Source organism: Corvus moneduloides, chromosome 3 (assembly GCF_009650955.1).
Source record: "Corvus moneduloides isolate bCorMon1 chromosome 3, bCorMon1.pri, whole genome shotgun sequence".
In the NCBI taxonomy this organism is placed as follows: Eukaryota; Metazoa; Chordata; class Aves; order Passeriformes; family Corvidae; genus Corvus; species Corvus moneduloides.
In genome coordinates this window covers 64,877,747-64,890,548 of record NC_045478.1, presented here as the reverse complement: position 1 = coordinate 64,890,548, position 12,802 = coordinate 64,877,747, and the positions used below count along the sequence as shown (strand labels likewise).

General features: G+C 41.7%; 1 protein-coding gene across 5 annotated transcripts in view; it reads left to right on the top strand.

The window, feature by feature from the left end:
* Positions 1 to 12,802, top strand: part of PHACTR2 (phosphatase and actin regulator 2) — a 133,890-nt gene that overhangs the window by 100,003 nt on the left and 21,085 nt on the right. For 4 of the 5 annotated variants that reach the window (XM_032101975.1, XM_032101974.1, XM_032101977.1 and 1 more), the window contains 3 exons: positions 4,922 to 5,161; positions 9,412 to 9,961; positions 11,191 to 11,393. In XM_032101975.1, coding sequence (XP_031957866.1) covers positions 4,922 to 5,161; positions 9,412 to 9,961; positions 11,191 to 11,393 — 993 coding nt within the window. The remainder of the gene's footprint in view (positions 1 to 4,921; positions 5,162 to 9,411; positions 9,962 to 11,190; positions 11,394 to 12,802) is intronic. The other variant, XM_032101978.1, reaches the window with a different exon arrangement.

Sequence of the window (12,802 nt, the reverse complement as noted above, 5' to 3'; positions counted from 1 at the left end):
TCTACACTGTCTCTAAAGCCTCTTGCATAGGGTGCTGTTGAAATTGCAGAGTCAGTAAGATCTAGAAGTCTGCAGACATGCAGATCTGCTTATCCATCTTCAAGAAGGATGAATTCAAAACTGCAGAGAGAGCTGCAAACAGCATTGTGAGACAGCTGTCCTGGTTCAATCTAGCAAAACAGAGCCCAAGAGAGCCTGAGTGCATTTGATGAATGTTGCAAGTTGGTAAATAGCCAGGAGAGAGCATGGCTAAAGGACAATGCTGGCACAAGTAGAAAGGAATAAACAGTGGTTTGAAATACAGTCAGAGTGGAAATTAAAGGAAGCTTTCTAACAATTAGAATGGGTCTTTTCTTAAACAGACTGTACTAGCAATAGCAGGAACAAAAAATGAGCTGGTTAAATCTGAAGTTTATTAAAGGATTTGTCTGAGTTGACCACCTGCATCAGCACAATCAATGAGTCCAAAACAGTGACAAAAGACACCTTGTCTTGTCCTGTGTCCCATGTTCCTGACTGACAGCTTCCTGGATTTTGATTAATCAAAACAAGCTCTCTGCATAGCCTGGAAAGGAAACTCCTGATCTGAAAAACTCTTACAGAGTTAGTTTGATTGTGAAGGGAGTCATACTGCAAAAGACGACAAACACACGTTACTTCCAGCTTTCATTTTGCATAGTGTTTCTGCAATGTGTTGTGTTCATCTTGTGGGAGGAGGGTGCTGTGCAGTTGATGGAGATCATACACTTGTACTGCAGTACTGCTGGTTTTCTGTGAGGTAGCTCCAGGACACTGCTTGAGCTGTACAAATGAAAATGCCAGTGCTGTATGACAAAATCCTTGGGTAGAAAAGCTCTGGCCTTCTGTTCCTTAGAAGTTCACAGAAGTAAAGAAAAAATTCTTGTATTTCACAACCTAGCTTCTGAAAGTATGCCCAGGACTTTCATAGGTTCATTTGGTCCAGAATTTGCAAAAGGTCCCACTTTTAGTTTGCAAAATAATCTGATTTTCTAGCACATGTGGCACACTGGTGTCTCTCTGAAAGTCTTTCAGACTTGATGAGTCCCCACAAGAGCTGGTGTATACTGAGTACTTTGTAACCCTGGCCATCATTTAGGTGTTTACATGAGAACAGAGCTTTGTTAAGAGTCTGGCCCCAATCACAATTTCTGGAAACAAGAAATTCTGTTTGAAAGTGAGCTTTCTTGAAAATCTGGCCTTTGGAAAATTTATTCTAAACATAAACATATTATTGATCCAAATGCTTAATGAGATATTAACATTTGCTTTCCTGTTAAAGAAGTAATTTATAGGCAAGCTGCTTTTACAGCAGGTATTTCCAGCAAGGCAGCAGTGAATAAAAGAAATCTGATGTGTTTTGGAGACCTTTTGTTAAAAGGTCAGTTCTTGATGAGCAGATGTCTAAATCAAGAAAAACAACAGCAATAAAAATGTGTTGCATCTGGTACGGAGGTACCTGGGGGATTGGTTTGAACAAATAGATGGGTCTGAACTGATTCAGATGCCTCCTTGTTTTGGCAAAAGAGTGAGCAGGCATGAAGACCAAGGTTCAATACTCAAGGAGAATCATGTTAGGGAGGTGCAATTACAACATAATTGTATCTGTAGCCATTTACAGACATCAGACCATCCCTGTCACTGTTCAGGATCAAGCCACTGTTGCAGATATTAGTTATTTGTATTACTGCAGTGTTATTGTATATACCAGATGTTTATTATAGCATCTTACACAGATGCAGAGAACCACAAAAATTTTCCAATGGACTTGCAGTAAAAGAAAGGACACTGTGATTAGACACTGGAAAACAAGAGGACATCAGACCAACATAAAAAGCACAATACTGGCAGCCTAAATATTGTCAGCTTTGGCATCAGAGCAGAGGGGAGTTTGAGGGAGGACAGTCAGTGAATGTTCACAAAGCCTGAGGGTCAACAGAGGAAAAGCAATGAAAATCATCTACTTCAAACTTGGCTTGTCACTGTCAAAAGCTGATACAATGGACTGGTCAGGTGGGAACTGGAAATCTCTATCTCAAGCAATTGAGAAAATCATACTATGGGCAAAATCAGACTGACAGTGACATAAAAAAAATGAAGCTAACAAAGGTAAAAGCAACAAAGCCAATAAGATGCCAGGAGGAATGATACGGTCAAAGGCAATGATCTTCACCACAGGTTTCCTCCTGGCTGTGAGTAAAAAGAAGGTTCACTGGTAAAGGCCAAGAAAAGGGCAAGACTGGATGAGAAGTGTAACTGTCTGAGCAAGTAGGATGCAGCTGTGCAGAAGGAGTCTGCCAGTCTTTGCCAGTCTTTGGAATGAGGTACATAACAGTATGAAAAGAGCTATCTTAGACAAAGATAGTATCCCAGTGATGGCAAGGCATTTCTATTAAAATAAATGCTGTATGAATTGCCAGCTTTAATCACAATTGAAGTTTGCAAGCAAGAACTTTGACGTAAATGAATTGCTCCAGTTTTGGTTTTCGTTTATAGTTTTTAGGTATTTGTCTAAAGAAAAATCAAAAACTATCAGTTGGTTGTCACTAGGATGTGTTTATTTGCAAATAAATATAGCTTTAGCCTTATATTTTGTTTTATTTTGTAACTTTTTTCCTGGTTCAGGAGATGAATTCTGATATATTTAATCAGTTATATGGTTAAATGTAGATTGACTGTTATTACTTTAGAATATGGTGAATGGTATATTACTTTTTCTAGGTTATCATTCTGTTTTTAACATTTTCTCTACTAATGACCTGAAACAAAACACAGTAATGGTGTATAAGTAAACAAGTTTTAAATTCTTTCTTATTAGTAAATAAAATTTTAGCATTATGGATCCTTAATTAAAACGTATAGCGAAGAATTGTTAACACTTGTAATTATTTCTGATCGTCATGTCCTTCAGGATCTTCAAAATACAAAATCATATCTTCTCTTGCCATATTTGTTATTAATGGACTTCAAATTTTAAAATGTCCTGCTTTTTCAGAATTATATCAGCATTTCAACTTTGAATGAAGGTAGGTAGAATTTCACAAGGAGACACTTTTGCTGTAAAAGAAGAGATCAAAATGTAACAAATAAGCATGTTTCTTTCTCCATTTGAAGTCTTTCTATGGAAAACAAAGAGATGGTACAAGAATCTGTGCTCAAAAGAATCTGTTTGAAAGCTGTAAAAGGTTTCTATCACATGGTTCTTCCAAAGCTTTACCAAAAGTATATTAGTCTATCATAGGCTGGAGATAAAGGAGGAAGACACTGGACAGTTAATGTTAATTCCTTCAGTTCATGAAGAGACATGTGTGCATGTTGCTTTTAATAACTGCAGGTGATGCATTAGGTTCATGTTAACAAGCCTTAAGCTAGAAATTGGAAAGGCTTTGTTTCTGAGAGGAAGAATGTCTTTGTTGTCTAACATGCTATTTGTTTTTCATCTACTAATCTTAAAATTAAAATATGTTGCTTATCTCTTGGGAATCTTTTACGTGGTAAAGAAGAGAGACGAGAATATCCATTTAATGTGTATTAAGAGTGAGGCTCTAATAGGAACATACTGCAAGAAATGCAATGGTTTTCCCTTGAGTGATAGAAGAGACTGTTAAAAGTCTTTGTAGTACGTGTTTGTCTTCTTTCTTCCCCAGTCGTAGTTTTTAGTAACTTGCAAACAAAGCCTATATGATTCTGATGGAATGCTCTTGCTTCTATAACATCCTTTTTCAGAAGGGTTTGGGAAGGCTATCTTGAGACCAAATGGGCACAGAATTGGTTTAATTAAATAGATGAAGATTCCCATCTGGGAACCTTAGCTCTTCCCATCTGGGAGCTTTAGCTCTTCCCACCTGGGAACACCAAGTTTTACAGCCATAGTGATTATGTTGCAAAATTGTATGTCAACTGTAAATGGCTCACCTACATTAACATTATAGCTGGCATTAGGCATGCACTTCTGAAGTTAATTTCCTGGTCATCCCCACTCACCTTTCATTGGTTTGCAGGTTACAAACAAACCAGGTTTCTTCTGGATGAAACTAAGACAAAAGATGCACTCAGGAACTTGTACTCCCTCCACCACTAGTCATGCAATCTACAGAACTAGCCTGAAGACAGTCCAAAGTCAAGTCTCCTGAGATGCAGATTGTGGTTATTGGGTCCTCAGTGCTACCTCTTTCACGCTGCAGAGCCATTCCTGTTGCACAGCACAATGTAGATAAAAACCAAATTCCTGCTGACTAATGAACTCTTGACTCTTGAAAGTGCAGTTGTGTAACAGTACCTAAAGAAACTGCAGGAGAGGAGAGCATTTCCATGCCAAATGATATCCTATCTTATTTAACTTCATTTGTTTCCAAAGAGTAGAAATACCCTGAGGAAGTTACCCAAAATAAAGCTGCTGAGAGCAAGCAATGTGCAGCTCAGAAGAATGGGTTGTTTCAGGGGAAAATCTGGAAAATTTCCACTGTGTAGGCATGTTTGAGCCTGTGGCTGAGAGAATGGCCCTGTTCACATTCAGGTTCACATGAATCTGAGTTTTATAGCCTGTTGATCTTGGGATGGGTAGGGTTGAAAAGATTTGTTAGAGAAGTAAATAGCATTCCTTTGTTTAGTTTGAAGCCAGCGCTCTAGTTTGGGATACTGAATGTAAAGGCTGATCCTTGGAGGTCTAGAATAGATGTGTCTGAGAGAAGTTCCAGGTAAATATTTTCCATGAGAAGGTCTTGAATTGAGATGAAAAGTAATTTTCTTCTGAGGTAGCTCTTCATTAAGAGGCAGAAGGTGAACTCTCTCCTGATTCCCAAGAGCTCAAGCAGCAGAAGTAGTCACTGTTGTGAGGCTTGCTGTTGAATTTACATGGTGTATGTCTGTGTCAGTTGGCTTCTGTTCACTTTCTTATCCATAGAGAGCACTGATCACTGCCCAGAAATACCGACATCCCATGCTCCACCGCTACCTAAGCCTAAGCCTAAACCTAAAAAAGCTCCACTACCACCAAAAAATGCCATTGCTGCTTCCACCACCACCACCACCAGCCATAAGAGTACTGAAGCACCTCATGCTAAAAAAAAGGGAAAGGCTCCTGCTAAGCAGCCTCCTGTCCCGCCGCCCAAGCCAACAGGTGCCAGTGCAAATCGAGAAGCTGGTGAGTACTGCCCATGCAGTGCAGTTGCGGTGGGTGCATGTGCATGGGGGTGCTTGGCTTGGTCCTACGGTAACTCGTGCCTTGGTGCATAGCAGTGGTACTGGAGAGCATGCCACGGGTGTTTGTAGAGAGCTTCCTGCTGAGCTCTGGTTCTGCTGGCCACAAACCCCCCAAACAACACACAGACCCCCTCACTGTTTAATTAACCTGTGTACACCAAGCACATCAGAGACACCACTGAATTCCCAGTTCAAGTGTGAAAGCTGGCAACAAAATGACCCAGAGAAGTGCTCAAGAATCAGCAGGGAAGAAGGTGACTTCTGAAACCAAGCACGAGTTGCCCCTAAGGAAAAGTACTTTGGTATTGCTGTAACTTTCTACTGAAAATATCAACCATTCCAATTTGACAATATTACAAGACCACAAAGAGGTTGAGAATAAAAACCATGAAGACATCTTAAAAGACTGTTGAATAGCAGTTGGTTTAGCTGAAAAAAAAATATTTACAGCCATTAGAAATGATCAGGCTTCCCTCAGGTGCTGTGATTTTAAGTGCATACTGGAAAAGGAAAATATCAATCATCAGGCATATAGCACATGTGTTTATCGCCACACTATTAGACCAAAATTCAGCAGTGATGCAAGATTAAAGATTATAGGTGGATGCTCCTAAGGTACTGATCATGAGTTTGAATGGTTGCAGTGTGGACAGTGACCAAAATGAAAACATCCACATATAATTTGAACAAAGCAGTATTGTGATGAATGGGCTCCATATACATACTGGCAAATTTATACAAGCCTTGTGTTTTCAATCTCTGTCTGTCTTTGAAAGCCCTCCAGTCCCTCATTTTCTCTGCAAGTATTTCTCTTCACAGCTTGTACATTTTGGCAAGTTTTGTGTTTGCAGCATACAGAAGAGGACTGTTTGAAAACATTGCAAGACTTCTAGAGTTACAGTAACAACTTTGCCATAAAATATCCATTAACTTGGTATTAACTGTCCCTACTACATCAGATGACTACAAGAATAAACATTTTGAAAATCCAGAATTTGCTGGTTCACATGCAGCTGGAAAGCTCAGCTCTTCCTGGGTGAAGCAACCTTGTAACAGCAGATCATTCAGAAATAAAACAACCCATCACATAAAGAAATGTTTCCATCACATAAAGAAATGTTTGTAGCAGTGTTTGGTAACAAGCTGTCAGGTATCTGACTTTTCAGATTAAAATACATCCAGGTTCCAGATTTGTCTTCTGTTTGCTTCTATTGCCTTGCTGAAATGTCATGCAATGCTTGAGGCCATACAGGTGTAAAATACATCCACGTATATGACTTATTCTACTGGTAATTTCTTCCAACATTAAAAATACGTTGTTTTCATTCAAAGTGGGGCAGTACTAAGTAAGTAGAGCTGGTTTGGAACAGTATTAGTACAAGAGGTTTGTCAGATCCCCATGAAAGTGAACACATGATGCAGCCAGTGATCAAGTCCCATGAAGGAGGAGAGGACTATGAGTAACAACTGAGCCATGACTCTCCTAAGGGCAACACAGCAGGTTTCCATACCGAAATAGTGGAACTGGGAGAATGGAACTTAAATGTAGGCATGGATGTATGCCAAAAAACAAACAACAGCCATTAAATTTTTCTTTTAATCCGAATTCAAGTATTCTACTGAAACAGAGGCATGACAGAAAATCATTACCCAGCGCAGTCAAAAACAACAACAGCAACAGCACTTCTGACCCATGTGGACACGTCAGGGCGGTTTTCTGTGGGAGAAATCTTTTAAGTTTCTGTATCTAATTGCAGGTCCAGAAAGGTTCTGAGAATAATGTGAGGATTTTTACAATAGAAACATCTTTTGCCATTTTCCCAGCCACAATTGTATGGCCATGTATTTGTATTCTGCTGCAGTTCTTAAGTGTAAGCATGTCACTGATTCTGTTGACCTCCTGCGGGCGCACTAGCCAGGAGAACACTGAAGAAGTCCGGAGGTCTGGCTGCACCCTCTGGTTCAAAAGGTAGCAGAGAGTGAGGTCCTCACCCGAGGGAGCTGCTCCTGGGCTAGTTGGAGGGCGCGCAGGTGAAGAAGGAGAGAGGGGACTCTTCCTATAGGTCCCATGTGACAGTTAGCTCGTGAAGGGACTAGGGACAAAGAGCCGAAAATAACTGAGGGTCTAGGAATTTTATACGAAGGGATGGAAAGGCGGGGATAAGGGTTACAGCCAATGGGGCAAAGGGAAGGATGTGGGGTTGAAGCTGAGGGAACCAATGGGAATAACACATGGGAGGGAATAAGGGAAGCAGCCAATGGGATGTCGATGAGTACAGAACTTTCTAAAACTAATACATAGTTAATTAAGGGAAATTAATATTTACAACTTTGTACATAAAACAGGGAGGGGAAAACATTAACCAATCAACTTTAGATATGCAAATCAGTGAACCAGGGGGATGATGGGTTCTCACCCTAACCGAAGTATGTTGTTAAACATTGGTGCTGCCAAGGGACAGGTTGTGGAGGGTCCGTTGGGGTAAGGGTGGTTGCAGTCAGTTGTACCCCCATAATCTCCACCTTGTACTGATGTGGATCAGAACGTGTTCTTTCTGCTATCCACGTATTCAGTAAGATTTCTGTTAAGTAATTTGCACGTGGGAACTAACATCTATTTCTGCTTTAATTATCAGCTTCTGCCTGTGCCATTTTTCTGCTTCATTTTGTTTTGCTTGTAAATTGAGTGATTTGTACCTGATGTGGGAAGATTAGTGCAGTATCAGTAGATTCAGGACAGTGCCCTCTACAGTCACCTTGGAGCACAAAGAGGAACAGTGATTTGCCTGAAATTTCTATGGATTTTTTCAGATTTTTTCATGTACTGGAAGCTTCACAGCACTCTAGATGTTTATAAACCATAACACTCAGCCACAGAAGAGAATGGTAAAGTGTGTCTTTTGAATTAGTTTCCATCTTCTTTGAGACTGAGAACAGTCTCACAGTGAAAACTGTTTTTATATTGTGAACTTTTTATGGCCAGTGTCTGTGCTTCAATTCTCTCCTAATCTGCTGGGGAGGGTGTTTTTATTTAAATGCTTATAAGTAAAGTAGGCTTTTCAGCAGATTTCTATTGCAGCTTACTGTTTTACAAAGTAAGCTTAGCCAGAAGGCTACTGTGTAAGTTCATAACACTTTCACTTGTTCTCTGGAAGTTAATGAATTTTTACTCCATCAGAAGTGTTTGAGTTGGATGGATTTTGATGAAAAGGACTGAACCATTAGATGGTTGTCATTTTTATTGCTTTTTAAATGAGAGTGAGAAATTTGAAGCTCCCATCTCAGGTGATGGGTGCATTAACCCAGCAATTAGAAATGTGGCTGGAATGCACATGTGCATGCAGACTAGCTGAAATCTCCAGTGAACTTGGGCATTAAACATATATGCTTCAGCATGGTGAGTGTCACAGCATTAAACAGCCAGCTTGGCCAGCTTGTACAGCTACTGTCAAAACCTTGTTTCACTAAATTTTCAAGACTGCCTGAGTTGGTCACTGGTAAGATGAAAACCTCCAGTACATACAGGAGGCCTTCAGTGCCTCCTCCCTGCTGGAGGTCATTAGGGCAGAGTGATAGCAGTGGTTTCTGCCTCTCTTTTGTGGACATACCCAGCTGGACTTGAAAGTACACCTTGTTTTGCTGTCCCGCTGCTGTTTGTCATTAAGTAGGAGGACACCAGTTGCAATAACATTGTGAAAGTGATACTCAGTAACACTGCTCAGATGTTCATTGAAAAGTATAAGAAAAATCACAGAGTTTTCACAGTGATCAGACCAAAAATTCATGTAGTAGGAAAGGTCAGGCAGTTTTCTCTGCCAGCAAGCTTTTTTTTTTTTTTTAGCTAGGACACTACACATATTTTGGAATAAGTAATGGACTTCTTAGATGATGTCCAGGCAAGGTGTAATGGGCCAGTGCGGAATGCTTGAAACAAACCCTTACCCATTTGTAAGGTTGGTCCTCTCTGCTGTTCTTGGGCAAGTATTCATAATTTCTGTGTCTCCAACTACAAAGGTGAAATTGGAACTGCAACATTTAATCATCTCAAGAATTTACACAAAGTATTGTAGAAGTATCAAGTGTATTTTTTACATTTTTAAAAGACCAACACAACTCAATCCATGCAGAAAATACAGTGCAAAAATCGTATAATTGCAAGATTGTAAAATGCCTTTTCTTTTTTTGTTTTAGCTGGTTCCTCTCATGCAAAAAAACTACCAGTCTCCAAGTCTTCTTCATCACCATCTCCTTCATCCACATCATCTCATCCCAAAGCCTCTAGGGAGACTTCCAGCAAATCTGGCACATCAGGGACTCCCAGGGGCAAGAAAAAACCTGGGAAACAGTCAGCCCCACGAACAGCACCAGATGGGGCTGCTTCTTCCCCCTCAGGTGCGACAGCTGACAGTTTGGAAGTAAAGGCAGAAAAACTCAAGCCTGAGCAACCTTCCGTAGTAATTTTTGAAACAGAGGACGCAGACCAGTCGAGCAAGCTTGTTGTGCCCCCTCCTCCCACTGCTGCCCCTCCTCCACCTCCACTTCCACCTCCTTTTCCTGCTGCAGCTAGTCAGCCTGCTGGCTCCTCAGGTGGCCAAGATGTGTCAGACAGCTGTGTGGCAGGGCCACGCAGCCCTGGTTCCGACATAAAGCCTCTTCTCCAGACGGAGCGCGGCACAGATGAGAGTCTGAGCAGTGCAGCCCTAGGCAGCGCTCCAGATACGGGAAGAGAAGACATGGAAAGGTAAGACAGGTTGGCTGTCCTGGGGGAGCGGTAGCACCACAGCCGAGGAAGCCACATTTCTTTGCACGGGATACTGTAGACACGTGGGGATCGCTTCTGTTTCTTCTGCTGACTGGGAGCAGTTTGTGTTGCAGCCCAGCACAGTTTGTTCCTTCCCAGTGCCTCTGAGCCTTTCACCTGCAGTGCCTCATGTTTGCCCAGATGGTCATTGCTCATGACCTATCTCTTACTTCATTGTGTGGCTGACACCGTGGTCAGCAGTTCAGCCCATAGATGATGACTCTTTTCTTTATCTCTCACTAAGGCAAACAAGAAATGGTGCCGAATTACAAGGGTGGGGTTTTTTTTTTTTTTTCTGTAGACGTCATTAAATATCTCGCTGCTGAAATTCTCAATTCAGTAGCTGAATTTACTCGAACACTTGAAAATGAGGGTTTCAGGATCCAATTAGTAGGTGTTTGGTCCTTCGCTGCCTAGTAACTTGTCTAAATCTCAGGTACTGTAAAAACTGGTCAAGAGAAAAGTCATAATTACATTTTTTAAGCAAAATAGCTGGCAGAAAAATGAAACTGCCTTATTAATTTCTCTCTTCCCTGCCACAAAAATCAGTATCTTTTACATAAATCCAAGAGGGTTTAGTCTAGATGCCAGTAGCCTAGAGACCTTCCTTTAAATTCTTGCTGGTACATCTGTTGCCAGCTCTACATTCCAGTGCTGCATCTCCCCCTGCTCTACCCTTCCTTTACATAAAGATTTTCCCAAGGCAAAAGGCAATCTGCTGCTGATCCTCATGTTCATCAGTTATGGGCATGGACATTTTGAACTCACCTGCAGTGAAACTGTATTCACAATAAATAGGGTTATGCTTCCGAACCAGGAAACTTTGCTCTCCCATCTGCTCTCCAACTTGCTCCTCTCACCCTCAGCTTTATGAACTGTTTTCTCTCTCAGTCCCACGCCACAAGAAACAAAAAACAATTAGGATTTGTCTTAATGCAGTCTTTACAGTGCATTGTTCCAGATTGTTTGCATCCTTTTTCCTAATGTACATACATAGATATATATACATATCTGCATATGTTATAAATGTTTTATATATGTATGTTTTTTAGAAAGTAATTACTTTCATTAACAGAACTTTTATTTTTGTACTTGCCTATTCAGTCTGCCTCTCACTTCTGTTTTGTCTGCTTGCAATAATGTATCACCTTATCTGCTCATGAATAAAGCTTGGCTACCAAAGAAGACCAAGAAGGGGAGGCCCCAGATCAAGCATTCTCTGAGCTAGTGGAGGAGGCTTCTGATGCTGCTGCCCCTTCTGAGAGTGAAAGTAGCAGAGAGAGCCATGGCAGTGACTCGGACTCGGACGGGCCGATCCTGTACACAGATGATGACGACGACGATGACGATGATGAAAGTGCAAGTTCTGAAAGTAAGCATCCTGCCCAGAAGCTGCAGGCTACCTTTTTCAGATTGATTTATGTGAGCATGCCTGACCCATGCTAGTGTGAGGCAAAGAGGGGAATGGCTTCAGGGAATGGTTTTAGGAGCTTTAGTATTTTGTCACTACTGAGAAATGAGTATCCTGCTTCTCCCAAGCAATCATGATCAGAAACCTGCTGGGGGCCTGTGTACAGGTGAGAGCAGATCAAGCATTGCACAGAGGAGAGTGGAGGTGGGAGGAACAGGTTCAGAAGGACATGAGGGTGGAACAAGGCCTCCACATTAGGGCATTGCAAGCCATTGATTTGGCTTGCCCATGTCGTGAGTTCCTTGTGGGAGTTACAGGTGTGGTGGATGACAGAGGAAGCCCATCTGTCAGCAGCTTCACTGTCTGAAAGTCACTTGTTCCTCTTTGATCAGGATGTTTTAAGGATTGGAGCAACCTTGGCAGACAGAGCAGATCACAGTAGATTGCATCTAAGTTTTACAGCTTTGAAATTTCATCCGGGGTCATGACTCAATCATCACCCTAATTGGGCAGAAGCCCTGCTGTGCTGAAGGGGTTGTCCTGCCCCCATTCTGCCTAATCCCTGCTCCCAGATGTTCTTTCCTTAGGCTAGAATTCATGTTTATTTTTGCAGTAGCACCTGTTGTTGAGCTGATTTTCAGTAGAATTGGTGTTTCCCTGATCCAGCTCACCCAAAGGTTTCTCCTTTGCTTGAGCAAAGAAGGTGGCAGCAGCAGGCTGTCAGGAGCAGGAATGAGGGCAGCCCTCCCTCTACCTCCTCCAGGGTGGCCTTGTGTCAGTATGAAATCACCATCAAACCATGGTTTTGAGAGCCTTGCTCACATCTTTTTTGGAGGAGGTGCTTCACTGTGCTCAGCAAAGAAGGCCTAAACACCAAGGTCCAGTGTACCAAAGTGGGATGAGGCAAAACGAACATTGTTTTTCCTGTCATGGCCACTGGTGCAGGAGAAGGTGAAGTGCCAGGTAGCTCAAGAGGCTGAAGTCTTCTGCAGTACTGTGTTGGGTTTGAATACAGCCCAAAGTGACAGAAACCAAAAGGTCATGTATTCACACAGCAGCACGGTGCCTTATGAGAAGTGAGCTGGAGCCTGTGGTCTTACCAAACTTCTTTACATAGTGAAAATCTGCCAACCTAGGGCACACAACCACCTCAGTCAGAATGTCAAGACACAAGGGAAATACTACAAAGGCTGTGAAAAATGCTCTTCCTTCCACAGTTGGCTGAAGCTAATGCTGGCCTAGCTGCAAGGCCCTTGTCCCTACTGTGTCAGTTTTATGGAGAACAGATTGCTTAAGTGTCTGGGGGTTCCTGCCTAGGTTACTTTACAAACACTCAGAGTGCTTTTCTAAACTGTATTTTTTGTTTTAAT